This window comes from Acomys russatus, chromosome 5 (genome assembly GCF_903995435.1).
Source record: "Acomys russatus chromosome 5, mAcoRus1.1, whole genome shotgun sequence".
Lineage (NCBI taxonomy): Eukaryota > Metazoa > Chordata > Mammalia > Rodentia > Muridae > Acomys > Acomys russatus.
In genome coordinates this window covers 27,258,808-27,271,528 of record NC_067141.1, presented here as the reverse complement: position 1 = coordinate 27,271,528, position 12,721 = coordinate 27,258,808, and the positions used below count along the sequence as shown (strand labels likewise).

Here is a 12,721-nt window from a genome sequence, read left to right as displayed (position 1 = left end):
CGGGCAGTGGTGGCGCACGCCTTTAATCCCAGCACTCGGGAGGCAGAGGCAGGTGGATCGCTGTGAGTTTGAGGCCAGCCTGGTCTACAAAATGAGCCCAGGACAGCCAAGGCTACACAGAGAAACCCTGTTTCGAAAAACCAAAAAGGAAAAAAAAAAGAGAGAGAGAGAGATCTGAGGTAGTCAAGGGGTGAGCATAGGTCCAGTCCTCCCTCCCTCCCTCCCTCCCTCCCTCCCTCCTTCCCTTCTTTCCTTCCACTCATATGTTTCAGATCAAGACCACAACTGGACAAAGCCTTGTCCTGGGAACTTAGCTGAGACTGAGCCCCCTGTTGCCCTTTGAGGCTTCAGGGACATGGCTGCTGCCAGCTTAGCTCACAGGCACATGTGCTACGTTTTCTCAGCTGCAGGAGGGGCTCCACTCTCTACCCAGCAGCCCAGGAGTCACAGCGCTGTGGCCCCAAATCTTAGACTAACCACAAAGATTGCCAGAGGAGCTAGTGTAGGACAGAGAGGGGGTCCATGTGAGGAGCTAGTGCAGGACAGAGGGGGGTCCATGTGAGGAGCTAGTGCAGGACAGAGGGGGGTCCATGTGAGGAGCTAGTGCAGGACAGAGGGGGGTCCATGTGAGGAGCTATGGAGTTAGAGAGCCCAGCCTTAGCCAGAGCTCCCACACAGCAGCTACTCCTGACCTGCAAGCTCATGTCCAGAGACATGAAGTAGAAAGCCAAGCTAGACAGCAGAGCTAGGGCTGGTGGCACGAGGAGCGGTATTTGATGCCTACAAGTACCTGTCAGGATGCACTTAGGCCCAGGAGCCCATGATGGTCCTCGGGGGGCGGGGGATGTTTACTGTGCAGTAGCCGGAATATGGCCAGAGGTCACTGAGAAGGTACACACCAGAGGATGGAATGAAGCTGAAGACTAAGTGAAGATGTGTTTAGATCTTAAGTGCCAGGACCATTCTGAATCACTTGAGAACCAAGGGTTCTGTCCTTGGAGACCAACATTTTCTCCAGTCTGACCAGGTTCAGCCTAGTGTGTGGCACACAGCTCAGGCCTGCAGACCTCCACTTCCTCTCTGGTACAAGAAGGCAGTCTGAATGGATTAATTCTATACCACTGTCAGCTCTAGCACCATCAGAGCTTGGCAATTCCTCAGGAGGAAGGGAAGAACAGGTCCAAAAAGGTGATGCTGAACTGCACAACTTTTGTCCACAAAACCAATGGCCACCACTGCCCAATAACAGCTTCTGTGCTCACTTGGGGACCAGGGTGACACTGACGCCTTGACCCTTCCAAAGAGTACATCAGTGAGCAGACTAATAGACAATGGGCCTGGACCACAGAAGCAGCCCAGCCTCCTTCCCATATTGCCCATCCCCTCACGGACAGGCTCTACCTGAACAAGGATGGCAAAGGGTTTCTGCATCATCCCGCGGAGGCACAGCCGGAACGCGGAGGAGGTCTGACTGGAGATGGAAAGAGGAGAGGTGGGGGGATTGCCGCTGTCAGTCAGAAACCCAGCCTAGCCTGCAGAGCTAAATGGGCACGGAAGGTCTGCCCAACATATCAAGCCCCTTGTCACTGGCGTTACGTGAATGGGGCTGTGCTGTCACGGGGCCAGCCTATATATTGGATCATGTGACATTCCAGTCCCTTTCACCCCAGTCAAGCTGTGAAATCAGGACAATCCATAGCTACTCATGATGTTACAAGGGGAGAGACATGCCCAGGCCCTACCATGTGACACAATGTCGTACCGTGCTTGGTTGGTAAGAAATGTATGACAGGCACCTTAGTGGACATGAAACAACATGAAGTGTAATCAGTGCAGAGTGGCCAGCACACACAGGAGGGAGAGCTCTAAGAAACTGTCAACACTAAGGATGAGAAGAGTATCTTTTTGTAATACTTATTTTGAAACACACACCTATGTAGTGATCTAGAATAGACTATATAAAATAAAATGTCCTCTTCCCATCCCACAGGAGCATACCTGTGCAACAGCCATTTTCACTAACTTTTAAAAATACTACTTTTTTAAAAGATTTTTTTAAAGCTAGGCGTGGTGGTGCATGTCTTTAATCCCAGCACTCGGGAAGCAGAGGCAGGTGGATTGCTGTGAGTTCGAGGCTAGCCTGGTCTACAAAGGGAATCTAGGACAGCCGAGGCTACACAGAGAAATCCTGTCTCAAAACAAAAACAATGATTCCTTTAATTATGTGTGTGTGTGTATGGGGCTTGTGTCTGTCAGTACCGGTGCCCAAGGAGGCCAGAAGAGGGTGTTGGATCCCCAGCAGCTGGAGTTACAGGTGGTTGTGCGCTGCCCGGTGTGGGTGCTGGCAGCCACACCTAGGTCTCTGCAAGAGGATGAGCACCGAGCCACTGAGCCGCCTCTCCAGCCCTGTGCTGCTCTCGCCTCAGTGATCATTCTAGGCCTCGTCTGTTGACTCCCTGGTGAGTCATTAGTGCTCTTGAGACACCTCCCCTGCTTTCTGTGCTTTAGGTAATCAACACTCCTGCTTATGTTAATATGTGAAGTCTTCATAAAGCTGAGAATAACTCTAAACCATTTTTGAACTTTTAGACGTTTTCATGGAATTGGTACTTTGATTTTTTTTTCTTTCGTTGCTTAGATTTTTAATATACCATTGAAAACTCTCCCATCCAGTCCCAGTTTCCCCCCGACACTTACTTGAGGCCTTGCTTCTGTGTAGACTCCCCACTGAGAGTTCCCTTCTCCCTCTTCCAGGCTTAGACACCTGCATTCATGAGTTCCATGTTTTCTTTCCTTTTCTGCCCTCATTTGGTAAAACATTCCCGAGAGTAACTTCACTTAAACACCCACCCGTCATTATAGCATGGCCTGTCTGGACAGCTCACTGTGTAACTGTTTGGGTGGTAACCCAAAGCTGGGAACAGTTTCCTATAGATAAAGATCCCATGTCTTCTGCGCTGTTTTTCCTCAGTCCTGATTGTTGCTCTGTGAGGTGGGACAGATGGCCGTTCTCTCTCTGGGACTCCAGTGAAGCCCAGCAACTGACAGAGGTCGCTCCTGAGAGGACTAGGCTGCCACTAGCTTTGATCCTACTTTTCTTTCCTCATCTTTCATGGTCATCTTTTTGCTTTGTTTTCTGAAAATGAGAAATTTGTCAACTTTTCTTAGGTTTCAAACTGTTCTTCTTAGTTCTCAATTCCTGTGTTCAGTCCTTGCATTTTCTTCTCTTTATTTTTTGCATTTATCTCTTAGCGTGTGTATCCTAAGAGCATCTAATTAAACAAAAGCTCATACTGAAGATATTTAATGAACAATCGATTTCCCCTAAAGTCAGAACTGGGCTGGAAGGGTGGCTCGGTGACTGAGAGCCCTGCGCTCACTTCCCATATGGTTTGGCTCATGTGGTTTTGCCAGTTTCAGGACTCTGACTTCTTTTGGCACTAGGCACTCACATGATTCATGTGCATATACACGTAGGCAACATACACAAAGTTTAAAATAAAGTAAAAAAAAAAAGGTGTATTCTACATTGCATAGTGGTCTCACCCATGCAGAGTTACAAGAAGCATAAAAATATAAAATGCAAAAGGCAGCCAGATGTGGTGGCTCACATCTCTAATCCCAGAATTCAGGAAGTTGAGGTAGGAATGTCAACGTTCAGGGCCATCCTGGGCTACATAGCTTCAGGCCAGCCTGGACTGCTGTCTGTATCAGAATAGTTTTTTAGAGGAAGAACAAAGATGATATGATTACAAATACAGCAAACTGTAGACTCGACAGTGTGGGGCCAACTGAGACAGCTCAGCAAGTAAAGGCACCTGCCGCCAAACCTGGTGACCTGCGTTCAATCCCAGTGGGAAGAACCAAGTTACCTGCTGACTTCCACACAAGCCATGGCATAGATATGCCCCTCCTATGCACACAACAATAAAATTTTAAAAAATCTAGTGATCTTTATGTGTGCTCAACAGTCTTCATAAGTCATGTATATAACATTAAAATATGAAATACAAAAATAAAACCAATCAAAAGACATGATCTTTATCAGAAAACAAAAAGCTTTATTGAAAATATTTAAAGATGGCATGGTGGTACACATTCCTAATTCCAGTGCTTAGGAGGCAGAGGCAGGCTGATCTCTGAGTTTGAGGCCAGCCAGGTCTACATAATAATTTCTAGGCTAACCAGAGCTACAAAGTGAAATCCTGTGTCAACAAGTAAGAAAATATTCATTGAGGAGATAAATCATGTTCCTGACCTGGAAAGTTGGATCTCACATAGATTCTGGTTTTCTTTTCTCCACGCTAATGTACAGTCCATTGGGTTCCACTGGTTGGACTTTGGTGAAATCTGAGGAGCTTATTCTCAGATTGGCATGGAAGAGCAAGGGCTCCTAGCATATGAAACCCCCTAAGTGGGTAGGGATAACAACCAGTGGAACAAAATAGAAAATGTTTGGGTGTGGTATATTCAGATCTCCATGTGGAATAGAAGGAGTACCACACCACTACATGCAGTAATTTGGACACATTTCAGAAACTACGAGTGAAAAGGCAAGCTACAGAAGAATAAACTTGGTCATTGCATTTATATATAAACAAAACATGCAAAACAATACAAACACATAACACAACCAAAGCAAAGCAAGGGGATGATTAAGACCAGAAGGGGAGGGCACAGCAAGGACTTCAAGGAAGAGCTTGTTTTCCCGGACAGTCTGTGGTAAGGGTTATAAGGAGCCTCTTATACTCTTTTAAACAAAAATATGAAAATGAAGATATTGTACAGAGCGAGGGACGGCAGATCTGCCTGCACCACACATGCACCACCTGCTCTTCACGTCTCTTTATTGTTTTGTTCAAGACAGAGTTTCTCTGTATAGCCTTGGCTTTCCCGAAACTCACTTTTACAGGCCAGGCTGCCCTCAAACTCAGAGATTTGCCAGCCTCTGCTGGGATTAAAGGTGTGCACCACGACAGCTGGGACACTAGTGTTTTCTTAAAGCAACAGAGCATGTTGAGTGGCAAACAGTGACCTCTGGGAGTACAGGCAAAGCCCGTCAGAAGGGTAGGCTCCTGGGAACTCAGTGTATGACTATCTATGGATGACAGCCAGTGTTTGCTGTGGACGTTTACTTAGCTCTCTTGTGATCCAGCCCTGATTCCTGCCTTTCTCATTGCCCTTGAGATTCAGAGCTTTCCTGGTCCAGGCTGTCCTTACCACCTTACCACCTCGTCCCAGATACCACCTCGTCCCAGAAGGGTGGCTGCAGGGGTGGATGTGGTCTGTCGGGAGGACCAGACTGCCCAACACCCCACCCAAGACTGGCCCAGAGTCTCTCAGAGTGCTGGGGAAGTTATGCCTTGCTTATCCACTGCTCCCTTGAGGAACACGTGATTTTGATTTTTAATTCTCTGCTAAGCTCCCAAGCTGTCATGTTTCAAAACATTGTCAGGGTCTTTAGTGTACAAACATCTATCTTCTTTCCCCTTATAAATTTATATTATTTTTACTTCTCTATTGAGAGAACCTCGGGGCAAACAGAGATAACGTGCACTGAAGCCTGTTTAGCTGCTTATTACAGTTACATCAGAAGCTGAAAGCTGGGTGTGTCGACTCACCACACCTGGAATTCCCAGTGACTGGGAAGCTGAAGCAGGAGGATTTCTGTGAGTCCCAAGCCAGCCTGGGACAATAAGAGACTCTGTCTCAACAATAGTAATGATGAATTAAAAAGCAAAAGCTGGGTGTGGTGGCACACGCCTTTAATCCCAGCACTTGGGAGGCAGAGGCAAGTGGATTGCTGTGAGTTTGAGGCCAGCCTGGGCTACACAGAGAAACCCTGTCCTGAAAAACAAAAAACAAACAAAGCAAAAATATGGGGGCTGGAGAGATGGCTTAGTGGTTAAGATTGTATATTACTATTGAGAAGACCCAAGTTTAGTTCCCAGCACCCACATCAGGTGGCTCACAACAGTTTAGTTCCAGGGAATTCAATGCCTGGTCTCCATGGGCACCCAGATGTACATGGCCATGCATGCACACAAGCGCTCTCTCTCTCTCTCTCTCTCTCTCTCTCTCTCTCTCTCTCTCTCTCTCTCTCTCTCTCTCTCTCTCTCTCACACACACACACACACACACACACACACACACACACACACACACACACACACACAGATATTAAAATCACCCTGTATGGAACACCTGGAAGCTGGTTATTTTTGCACTAATGTTTCTCCTACTCACTTCAGCTGTGCCAAAGTAAAGTGGATTCAAGACCTGGGTTCATAGCTAACCTCTTAGGCCAGGTGTCCTGTGGAATGCCTTTAACCCCAGCACTCAGAAAAGAGAAGCAGGTGGATTTCCTTGAGTTTGAGGCCAGTGAGGGCTACCTTTCTATCCCACAATCTTGTCATGTGGTCTAGCAGGGCTTTTGTTCCTTACAGAACAAAGATCCTAACTGTGGCCCCACATACAGGTGAGCTACAAGAGCTTCCTGAGACTCCTGCTGCTGACATATTTGTGTGGAGTGCTACTCTCTAGAACACACTTGGATTCTCCTTGCCCGCATCCCACCACACCCTGCCAGGGACGGAGGAGGCAGAATCTTCGCCATTGGGATCTCAAGCTTTCATAGTCTCCAGGCCTGACAATCATGAGAACTTAAAATAGCAACCAAAACAACAAAGGGAGGGATAGGAACCCAGCAAAGATGAGGGAGGCCAAGAGCCAGGTGGGCACGATACCAGCTTGGTAGAGGGGCAGACAGGCCAAGGAGCCCCCTTGCCAGACTCTCCTCTGCCAAAAGGGGCCAACCCTAGAGACAGAAGAGCCAATGCTGGGAAGGTCCAAGGAAGGAGATAGAGCTGCCCACTACAGGCACGAAGGGCCAACCTGGCCTCCTTCCCGTGACTGGCATGGAACTGAACAAACATTCTCAGTTTCCACCTCTGCTCCCTTCTGCCATTTTCAATTCTGGCTCTACCTGGACTCAGGAAGCCACAAGACCCACATCAGCTGGAGTCTGGAAAGAGATCCCATCTCCAGGCAAAGGAGAGGCAAGGAAAGGCCAGAACCAGACTAGGGCCCAGCGTGGCCCCAGAGCTGCCTGCAGGTTGTGGCAGGTGCCCAGGTCATAGGAGTGGTGACCCCGAGCCCACTCCCAGGTGGTCTGGCCCCGAAGCAGCAGCATCCCATGGAAAAGCAGGCCAGCACCACACAGCAATGCACCTGCCACACACGTGTCCACCACGAAGGCTAAGAAGAACTGGGCCAGAGACACTTTGCCTGTGGGGATAAAACAGAAAGGGTCTTAGGGAATCGCAGTTAGCTGGCCTTCCCTATCAAAGTTAATTTTTTAAGTCTGTGTTTGTTGTTCAGTTTCTCTCTTAACCCGGCTATCACCCAAATAACTGAGACTCATGTTTGTTTAATAATAAGTTTCACAGCACAATAACTGAGCAGTTATTACTCTATTCTTAACCCTCTAAGATAATCTGGTTTCCTCCCAGCATATAGCCCAGAGATACTTGTACGATGCAGCTTTCCTTGCTCCAGCTCCTCTCCTGATGTTTCCTGGACTACTATGGCTGAATCCCCCACTTAGTCTTCTAACTCCTCCTCCTCTGGCTGGCAGGAAGTCCAGCCCTATTCTCTCTCCTGCCCAGCTATTGGCTGTAAGCTGTCTTATTGGCATATCAGGGGACAATTGAGGAGCAGTGTTTTACACAACCTTGAGACAGGAGATTCTCAGAACAAGGATTGTAACCAGATATGGGGGTGGGTGTAGGGGGTAGGGGTGAGTATCCAAAAATAAGCATTTTATTTACACAATAACCCTTATACTTAAACTTCCCAAACCCAAATCCCGCCCTCCTCCCACCAAAGAACCAGGACCCATTCCTCCACTCTGTAAATTCAGTTACTTAGCTACACCTGGGATCTGTGTTGCATGAAAAAGTTTATTATCTTTTACCATCTCGGCCTCAGCAGGCAGCTAGTTACTGCTGAGTAATTAATTGCCCTCCAGAGGCCATGGAACACTGTGCTAAGTGAAAGAAACCAAGCATGAAGGGCTGTGGGACATGCTTTCTTTGAGCTGTCATGAATGGACAAACACATACACATGACCTAACAAGGTCAGGGCTGAGGGGATTTAAGGAGTCATAGGATGGGCTGCTTACTGGACAGCATTTCTCTCTGGAGTGAAAATGTTCTGAAATAAGATAGTGGTAATGGTTGCACTACACTATCTATATACTAAGTATAGACACTTACAAATATACTAAAATCTACTGAATTGTACACTTTCAACCGGCTAAAATGATGTGTTTTGTATCAATGAAAGAGAACTTGGTCTGAAGAAATGGCTCATCCAGCTTCTTGCCCTTCCTATATGAGGCCCTGAGTTCAGATCCACAGGAACCACATAAAAATTTGGATGTGGTGACATATGCCTGTAATTCCAGCAATGATTGGGTGGGCGGAAGAGACAGATGGGTCTCTGGAACCTATTGGCTTGCTGGCCTGGCCTATTTGGCAAAGTTCCAGACCAAAGAGAGACTGTCCCAAACAGAAGGCAGAAGGTACCCAATGTTGTCTTCTGACCTTCACATGTGCGTGCGCACGCACGCACACACACACACACACACACACACCACATACATGAACACACGTGCACCCAACCCCAAACCTTGGCAAAAATGCTATGCAAAAAAAATACTAAGGGCTGGGCGTGGTGGCGCACGCCTTTAATCCCAGCACTCGGGAGGCAGAGGCAGGCGGATCACTGTGAGTTCGAGGCCTGCCTGGTCTACAAAGTGAGTCCAGGATGGCCAAGGCTACACAGAGAAACCCTGTCTCGAAAAACCAAAAAAACAAACAAACAAAAAACTAAGAGTAGAAAAAATAGACTTCATCTATTTTAATAAAAGGGAGAGAGAACATCCTGTTCAGAAGAGACTCCTAGGAGGCAGTGTCAATGGCCTGGCAGTTTAAGAAGCTCTGCTGCACAGCGGGTCTGTATGCAGCAGACACCTGAAGGACATGCCAGAGTGAGAGTAGCTGTCTCCTACACTCAGGTACAAGTTACCAAGTCTGTGGAGAGCAGATGAAGGAAGACCCAAAAGGAAGGTAGAGATGGAAACATTGAAGTCTGAGCTGCAGGTGATGCCAAGAGCAAAACATGTCAAGAATGTGGGCCTGGAAGCTTCTGAGCCTGAGAGGTCCCCTAACTCTAGACAGCCTGGTTTGTGCCGCTCTAGGAGGAAGGGCAGAGCAGAGGCCAGGTGGGAGCAAGGAGAAAGCAACTGTGCGCCTTCACAAGTCCTTTGGAAGGAGTAGGCAAAATAAGGAAGATGTCTACACATGGCAGGGGAGGCCCAGGAGCACCAGTGAAGAGAGCTGAGGCTCAGGAAGAAGAGTGGACAAAACAAGCAGAGGCCTCCAGGAAGGAGGCAACAGCTGTCAAATGCCATGGGCCCTCCAACGCACCTGGGAGTGTTGAACACAGGAACACTGTTGCTCTTTGTTTTTGAGACAGGGCCCTGAAATACATAGCTCAGGCTCACCATTCGCTTCATGTGTAACCCAGGCTGCCCACAAATTGGCAGTGCTCCTGCCAACATGGGTTTCATATGGAAAACCAGGCGAAGCAGAGCCTTGAAAATGGCATCGTGCACATCTGTTGTACATGCACAGCTCTCAGTAGCCAGGAGAGGGAAGATGAGCTAGGATGCTTGAGATGGTGGCGGGAGAAAGGGAGGAATGAAGGGCTTCAGGCTAGACAGGAGCAGGGAAGACGGGACAGAGAAGATGGGACAGGGAAGACGGGACAGGGAAGACGGGACAGGGAAGATGAGTAGAAAGGTAGAAAGGAAGAGGGATGGCCAATGGAGGTGACACGTCCTGGGCTTCGACAAGACGTAGGGGCAGGTGTGAGAGGTGTGTGTCAGACAGATAAAGGGCAAGAAATGGCAGCACATGCCTGCAACCCCAGTATTTGGGAGGCTGAGGAAGAGCACTGTGAGTTCAAAAGTCAGCCTGAGCCTCGCGTCAAGACTGTATAGGAAAGAAGGGAGGAAGGAAACAAAGAAGGAAAGGAGGAATATCAAAGTAAGCCATCTGTGCGTTGGTAGAGCTAATGGCAGTTTTGGTGCTTTTGGTTTCAACAGGTCCCAGGGCTGAGACTTGAAGGCCAAGTTGGTGACTAGGGACAGTAAGGTAGGCTATGATGACCTAGTTTCAAAAAATGCAGAACCACAGAGAAGAGCCTGTAAAAGAAACCAGCACGAGCACCTCAATGGACTTCCAGAGGCTGTGCGTGTGTGTGTGTGTGTGTGTGTGTGTGTGTGTGTGTTTTGTGTGTGTTATTTGGGACTGAGGCCTTAGGCCCTTCTTCGCTAAGATAACCTTCTAGCATCCCAACAACTCATGGGCTCTCACACTCGCCTCTCCTCTTCTGTAGCGAGAGCCCTGGGGCCTTTCTTGATTCTGGGGGCCAGTACTAGGCTCTTGTCTTAAAGTACAGCACGTCACACTCAGCGAGGTACCAGGCTTCCCTCTTGTCTTAAATGATGCTGGGACTGGGTCCCCAGAGCACTCCCCAAGAGAACCAGCTGGGCACACCACCTTTCATGGGAAGGGGCCTAGCTTCCCAACCCAGGGCAAGGGTCGCTGGCTCCTGCAAGGCTCGGAAAGCTGCCTACCTGCGAGAAGCATGAACCAAGGCAACAGCAGGAGAGCCACCGTGTAGAGGGCCGAGTGGGCCCGCAGCAGGGCTGACAGGGCAGGGCTTAGCAGCACTGAGATGTGGAGCAGGACGCCAGCAGCATGAAGCAGCAGACACAGGAAGGGCCGGTAGTTATGGAAGCCCACACAGCGGCCCAGGAGGCGGCAGTGGTGGTCTCGACGTAGGATACACACACGGCAGGCAGAGCAATGCCCACTGCGTGGCGGCACCTGGCTTTGGCACTGGTAACAGTAACTGCACGGGTGTGAGAACCACAGGTCAGTGCCGGCCAAAACCATGCCCAACCTCAGCCCCAGAGACCATCTTGGGAGGGGCACCTCCAACCCTAGCACTGAAGTTCTGAGGTGGCCACTTCCTGAAACAACCACTGGAAAGCAAAGTTTACAACGGCTTGGAAATGCTTCTGCCACTAACACCTCTTTCCCAACTCTCCGTTCCAGGCACTGACTTTATGGTTCTGGAATATTCTGGGCATACAGTGGTTTCTGTCTTTTCTTGGTCTGCTTCCCGCTCCCAGAAAGCAGTTCAAAAAGTCCCAAGTGGCTAAGTGCAGCACCCCTTCCTAGGCTTTGTGTAAAATGCCTCAGTGACGCCCACCTTGGCCACTTGCTTATTTTTACATTTTAGCTTTTACTTGCAAATGGACAAGTTAGTCTTAAAATATTTGCGGATGCTGTGGCTTTTTAGAAAAATGTAATTTAATTAAATCAAGCTCATTAACAAATCCATCACCTAAAAGTCTCGTGCTGAAAACTGACTGACTATTTAAAATTGACTAGTCCTGGGGAGATGGCTTAGTGGTTAAAGGCATTTGCTGCACCTGTTCAGTCTTCTGAACCCACGTGGTAGAAGAGAACAAATTCCTGAAAGTTGTCCTCCAACGTGTGCCGTGGCACGTGAGCCTGGATTCACATATCATACATACAAACAAAAATAATAAGGATAACTGAAATTTGCGCTCCTCGCCTTATTTACCCTGCCCTATTTTTGTTTACACGCCATCCTCTTTACCGTCTATTTTATGCAATTTACTTATTTGTTGGCCTTATAATTTATTACCTGCCCCTTCTGCCACTGAAATTAACTCCAGGAAGTCGGGCATCTGTTTTTACTTGAGTCTCCTGTAACAATCAATGCCTGCTCAGTATCTGAATGAATTAAGTAGCGGCTGCCAGGTTCTAAAGGCGTTCTTTGGCTCTAACAACCCTATGCTATGTCATCCAGTTTCTGACATCTCAAGTTCTAGGGCCTCTCTTGGTCCCAGCGCCACGGACCCCCGCTTCTGCCCGCGGACCCTCGCACCCGACACTCACGCCCAGCCCTGGCCCAGGCCGCGGCCAGCCAGCATCACTCCTCGAATGCTGGGATCCGAGCGCAGGAAGAGCCCCACGTTGCCCCCCAGGTTAAGCAGCTGATAAGCAGCCAGTGCCAGTTGCAAGGCCCGGGCCAGGGGTCCCAGCGGGGGCGGCCCGGGTCCCAGCACCATCACATAGGCCAGCTCCAGGACCACGGCGGCCGCCCACAGAGCGGTGAGCACCAGTGGCAGCCGCGCGGGCGATCCTTCTGCGCCCCGAGCTGCCCAGGGCTCCCCCATGGTTCCGACCCACCCGCTGTCGGATCCCTGGGACCACACCGCTTCCGTATTGGGGAGGGCGCGGCGACGGACAGACGTCTGTCGCGGCCAATAGGAGCTCCTCAGGGGCACGTTGTGCGCCAGACTTACAGGGAGGGGTCACAGATGCAGAGAAGTGATTGGCTGACTGGTGTTCGAAATCCGATTGGTGCTGCCGCCCAGGTGTCAGAATGAAGTCGTTGCTCTGCTTACCGCAGGGAGTGCCTCCTGGTGTGGCTGGCTGCCTGCTACTCCCGAAGGCTGCCACTCCCGAAGGATTGAGTTGCAGCCCCGGTGGCGTCGGGGTTTCCCGGCTCAGCACATTCTCCCTACACTCCTCTACAGCCGCTGCGGTATTA

At 49.3% G+C, this 12,721-nt stretch overlaps 1 protein-coding gene across 1 annotated transcript; it reads right to left on the bottom strand.

Annotated features, from left to right (window-relative positions):
- Window positions 1-6,197: 6,197 nt before the first annotated feature.
- Zdhhc24 (zinc finger DHHC-type containing 24) lies at window positions 6,198-12,385 on the bottom strand. The gene is made up of 3 exons (XM_051145857.1): window positions 12,064-12,385; window positions 10,707-10,984; window positions 6,198-7,287 (listed from the first exon to the last, which is right to left on the bottom strand). Exons 1-3 carry the CDS (start codon window positions 12,342-12,344, stop codon window positions 6,992-6,994), a joined length of 855 nt encoding a protein of 284 aa, XP_051001814.1. The 5' UTR covers window positions 12,345-12,385; the 3' UTR covers window positions 6,198-6,991.
- Between the last annotated feature and the right edge of the window lie 336 nt (window positions 12,386-12,721).

Bases quoted from the DNA above. Each gene is read 5' to 3' on its own strand.
- Zdhhc24 (XM_051145857.1), bottom strand. From the start codon at position 12,344: ATGGGGGAGCCCTGGGCAGCTCGGGGCGCAGAAGGATCGCCCGCGCGG. The intron at 10,985-12,063 runs GTGAGTGTCGGG...ACACCCGTGCAG, and splicing joins GGCCTGGGCCAGGGCTGGGC to TTACTGTTACCAGTGCCAAA. The intron at 7,288-10,706 runs GTAGGCAGCTTT...TTATCCCCACAG, and splicing joins TTGGTTCATGCTTCTCGCAG to GCAAAGTGTCTCTGGCCCAG.